Source organism: Cannabis sativa, chromosome 2 (genome assembly GCF_029168945.1).
Source record: "Cannabis sativa cultivar Pink pepper isolate KNU-18-1 chromosome 2, ASM2916894v1, whole genome shotgun sequence".
NCBI lineage: Eukaryota > Viridiplantae > Streptophyta > Magnoliopsida > Rosales > Cannabaceae > Cannabis > Cannabis sativa.
Window position 1 is genome coordinate 18,779,140 of NC_083602.1, and position 5,395 is coordinate 18,784,534.

Here is a 5,395-nt window from a genome sequence, read left to right on the forward strand (position 1 = left end):
TTTTTAATTAATAAATTTTCTGATTGTTGGAAGAGAAAATTCCCATTAATTAGTTGTGAGTAAAAGAATGAAAATAATGCAGCCTTAGATTATTGTAAGGCCAATATCTCATATGTAAAGACAACACAGAGAGATTAGAACCTATCAAAGAGGCTTTCCTTATTATTATAAAGACAAACAGATCAATAAAGAAGCATTATAATTATTATTATCTATACACATAATATAACAAACAGGTAAAGAAGAACAAAAGCCATGCCCATGTCCTGCTCCTAACTCATGTATTATTGTAATTTGTTTTCTAAGAGTACACTTCGTGACCATAAATAACAATATTTGCATTTTCTTAATGGACAATGTTTCTAAAGAAGGTGAAATCCACATCAACGAGTCCTTCAAATCTGATGTTTTTTCGAGATTACTATGTTTAGTAATAATTCTGAGATGCTTCCATTTGAGCAATGGAGAACGACATACTTTCTTCAACTTTTCTGGCCAAATAAGAGCCTTCATACAAACATAAAAACAAATTAATCAAAGGACTGTAACATTGAAATAAGGTTACATAATCAAATAAAAAGAAACATAATATATAAGTACCTCATATTCTTCAACATGTAGGCTTACAATATTCCAAGAGCAATTGAGATTCAAAACAAAATTCAACATATCAGTAAACCAAGCTGCATCATAGTTTCATTCATAAAGAAGATCAAACCTTGTAATTCTTGGTGTGTTTGTTTCAATTATTCTTGGTTGATCATGTGTTCTTGATCAAGTCTTAATTCACCACAAAAATACATAATTGATTGAATATAAGAGACAGAGTCCTTAAAGGCCAACTCTGGACCCCAATTGAGAATGGTTGCTGCCAAACCAAATCTATAAGAAACTCATCATTGACAAACACATCAATAAAGAAGCAAATATTAATCTCAGGTAAATATTGTGTATTAAGTTAATGGTATTCTTTTGTTTTTCAGATTATGCTCATTGGGCAAAAAATTGGGCTAAGCTGAATTGCGGTTGTGGCTCGGAATCATAATGCTGAAGTGGTGTGGATTGAAACCAAGTGCTTACATAAGATTTGTTAATCCCCTTTGTTATTCTAAAATTGTGATTAGTTAACGCACTTGATGATCGTTGTTTTAGATGGGATATTAGTAATTATGTAGCTGATTGTAAATAGGTTGCTCATCCAGTTTAAAGTTTCCATTCAGAATATTAGCTGATAAATTTCATATGTTACATTCAGGACACAATATCATAAAAGGACTATAGTACCATTTTCTTAAGCTAATAAAAAACTCATTCTTAAACTCAGCAGTTACAATATTTGCATTTTGTCAATGGACAATGTTTCTAAAGAAGGCGAAATCCACAACAACGAGTTCTTCAAATCTGATATTCTTTCAGGATTACTATGTCTAGTAAAAATTCTGAGATGCTTCCAATTGAGCAATGGAGAACGATATACTCTCTTCAACTTTTCTGGCCAAATGAGACCCTTCATTAAAACATATAAACATATTAATCTAAAGACAGAAATAAGGTTACATAATCAAATAAAAAGAAACATAATACATATAAGTACCTGTAAACCAAGATCCATCATAACCATTATTATATCCTCTCTCACAAATCACAACTTTTCCACGCAAGGAATTAGATATATCTATTGATATGCTGAGATCCATATGACCTCCATAATAGAAGTATTCTAATTCAGGAACAGATTCAATTCTAATCTTTCCATCTGTATCACCATTCTTAAAACTGATATCATTCATTAAACTGAAACTTTTCAAGCGTTGACGAGATTTTGAGATGGGACTAAAGCATTTAGTGATAACCGTAAATCATCACTAGTATCATCAAATGAGAGATTTCTAATTTTCTTGCAAGCAGAGAAATCTAAATTGCATGTAGACTCACCACATATATCCAAAGATTCAAGATTTATGGCTTCAAATTGTAAGTAATCCCCATTATATGTATCGATCAGCTCCAACGACTCGAGGCTTAAACTTTCAAGTCGGTGCTTATCACCACTGAACCTCTGGTTTGTGGGGCAGTTACAACAGCAGCCCACAGTGATTTCAAAAATGTGGCCTTTCAAAGTGATTAGAATATGAAAATATGATAATCTTAATCAGAGTGAGTACCTACAAAAATGTACTTTACAATATTTATCTAAAAAGATGTTATGCTACAAAGTACAAACCTTTGAGTCAATAAATTTCTACTTGCTCAATCCAAAAAACCAATAATTTTGCTGTTATAAGCTATGATTTAGACCAAATATAAATTAAACATAAAAACCATACAGTAAAATTACAAACTTCAAAATTAATGTCAGAACAAGAAGCCAAGCAAATGGTAGCACTAATATTTTAAAGCAACTAAAATATAAGAACACTCACATTAGTTCACAATAAATTTTAAGAAAAAAAAATAATACCTCATTCTTATGCAAAGTAGTAAATTAAAAACAATCTCAAAAAGGACTAAAAAAAAGTCATCCCAAACTTATATTCAGAAGTAACTATAATTTAAAGCAACTAAAATATCTGCTTATTGTCAATAGACAATGTTTCTAAAGAAGGTGAAATCCTAGTTTTTCAAATCTGATATCCTTTCAGGATTACTATCATTAGTAATAACTCTGAGATGCTTCCAATTAAGCAATGGAGATTGGCATACCCTCTTCAACTTTTTTGGCCAAATGAGAGCCTTCATACAAAACATATAAACATATCATTTAGCATAATGTAAATAGATCAACTATACAATATTGAAATATAAGGCCACATGATCAAATAAAAACATAATACAAGTACCTCATATTCTGTAATATGCAGGCTAAGAGTATTCCAAGAGCAATTGAGATTCAAAAGAAAATTCAACAAATCAATATACCAAGTTGTATCATAGCCATCATAATCTTCCTTAGAAATCACAATTTTTCCACTCAAGGAATTTGATGGATCTATTGATATGCTTAGATCGAGACAACCTTCGTAACAAAAGTATTCTAATTTCGGAGCTGATTCAATTGTAATATTGCACGGTTCAAAGTGACAATTCTTAAAATTAAAACTTTTCAACTGTTGTCCAGAGATTCTGAGAGGATCATCATAGGGATCATATGCATACCAAGTGCTCAAAGTAAAATTCTCAAGTTGAGGAATCTTAGAAATAAGAGCATTTAATGATAATTGAAAAACATCACTAGTATCATCAACTAAGAGATTTCGAATTTTCTCGCAACTAGAGAGATTTATATTACACATAGAAATACCACTTAGTATCAAAGATTCAAGATTTACAGCTTCAACTAGCAAATCAGTTACATTTTCTGTATCTATCAATTCCAAGACCTCGAGGCTTAAACTTTGTAGTGGAAGCTTCTCATCAACGCGCAAAAATTCATAATTATGTAACCGCAATTTCTCAAGAGAAGGACAACCCAACAAAAACTTAAACACAACATCATGATCTTTTGAAGTATTTGATTGGTGAATTCTTTCCAACGACAAAGTTTTCAAAGATGGAAAACTAAACAAATGAGAAGTAGTTTCCAACCTCACTGCATTCAACTCCAAAACAGTCAAATATCTTGCATTGTCTATTATCTCAGGTAAGCAATAAAAAGACTCAATATTATCACCATTATTATAAGCTCGACCTATAGATAGATACAATTCCTTAATCTTATTCTCAACTGCAAAAGCTAACCATTTATCCAAAATGTGAGTCTTACTTCTTTGATAGGTACCCTTCATGTTAAGGTTAAAGCTAGTTATGACTGAATCGACGATAAAATACATACCTTTCTTGCGATGTTCCAAATATTTTTCAACATAATTATAAAACTTTTTTCGATTATTTTTCCATTCAACTGCACTAATAAGTCTATGACTAATATTATTGGAGAAAAAGATTGTGGGAACTGAGTACCAAATGAGTTTCCATCGTTTCGAAAGAAGACATGTTGTGACCACATCTTTAGTTGGAAGAAACGATAGGATGTGAATGATCAATGAATTGGGTAATTTTGAAAATCTGTCATCATCCATTGATGATATTGTTATTGCATCCATATTGGATTAGGAACTGTAACAGAAACAACAACAACAACAAATTAATCAAATTTAATATCAGAGAAATCTAATGATCAATTTAATTCATATATCAGATGTTAAATTGTTCAACATTATATACAATGAAAGAAGTAAAAGGACTGAGATTGGTTATAAATAATCTTTACATTAATTAATGAAGTGAAGATGATGATGCATAAATTGAAGGTGAGTTACTGAAACTCAATTTAAAGGATTGAGATTTAGGGCTTGCCTAGTGTTACGTGCAGTCTATGATGGCACCTTACAAGCTAAGTGATGCCCACAAGTTGGCCAAGTGGTGGTCAAGTGGTGGCGCATGTTGTGGTGCATGCAAGTGGCATGCTGACGCTTAGTTTGTATGCAGTGGTATTTTCGTAAATATCTTCAATATTGTCCGGATCGGGACGGGACTTGGTATTTGCCATTTATTTGGGTCTACAAATAGAATGGTGCAATCGGTTTGGCGAAACTAGGTGATTTGGTATATGGTGCTTCCCATATGTCTACACAGCAAAAATCATCTATGTTCCTGGTAGAAGGCTAAAAGCTCAGAATGCTCTTCAAGGGGGGTACTCTGGTGTCAGCTCTCCACCACCCCTTGCACCTTGGTGCTAAGTGAGCTACTACTAGCCAGTGGGGACTAGTAGGGCGGGCATATGAGGACCACGAGGGGACTCATATGTCTCCATGAGTTGGAGTACTCATGGACATTATCGGGCCGACCCGGTAGTGCGTCGAAGAATGCCGCCAGAAGTTCAATAGTACGTTTTCCTTGGCTTGCCGATATGCCGCTTGCATGGGGCGTGGCCTAGATCCTCCAAGAGACGTCGTGGTGCGCTTAGGCCACAAGTCTCAACACGAGATGACACGGGTAGTCATTCGTGGGCTAGTTTGCATACGCACATGGGACGGATGCATCATGTTGGAAAGGGACAGAGGTCTAATGTATGCAACTAGTTTGGTGGCTTGTCTTGAGGGCCTGCCAACATGCGTGGAGGCATGGGGCCTTGAGGATTGGCCCATGGACGTATGGGAGTCCTTGGGCGACGAGGGAGACTATTCGGACAGTATCGAATGGGGCATGATAAAGGCGTTGGCACGTTAGCTTGGTGTTGGCATCTTGCCACATATGCTACCTTGGTCACGAGTGACAAGGTGAGCGTCGGTGTTGGGATTTGCCTTACCATGGTGGGAACCTATGGACAGTGCGAGTATCTTGGCTAGAGAGTCTCGATGCATGGATGCACTCAAAGATGCTTGCGAGCATGACT

At 34.7% G+C, this 5,395-nt stretch overlaps 1 protein-coding gene across 1 annotated transcript; it reads right to left on the minus strand.

Moving 5' to 3' along the window:
• Positions 1 to 2,739: 2,739 nt before the first annotated feature.
• Positions 2,740 to 4,356, minus strand: LOC133034816 (F-box/LRR-repeat protein At3g26922-like). The gene is made up of 2 exons (XM_061110227.1): positions 4,271 to 4,356; positions 2,740 to 4,116 (listed from the first exon to the last, which is right to left on the minus strand). Exon 2 carries the CDS (start codon positions 4,101 to 4,103, stop codon positions 2,781 to 2,783), a length of 1,323 nt encoding a protein of 440 aa, XP_060966210.1. The 5' UTR covers positions 4,104 to 4,116; positions 4,271 to 4,356; the 3' UTR covers positions 2,740 to 2,780.
• Between the last annotated feature and the right edge of the window lie 1,039 nt (positions 4,357 to 5,395).

Bases quoted from the DNA above. Each gene is read 5' to 3' on its own strand.
- LOC133034816 (XM_061110227.1), bottom strand. From the start codon at position 4,103: ATGGATGCAATAACAATATCATCAATGGATGATGACAGATTTTCAAAA.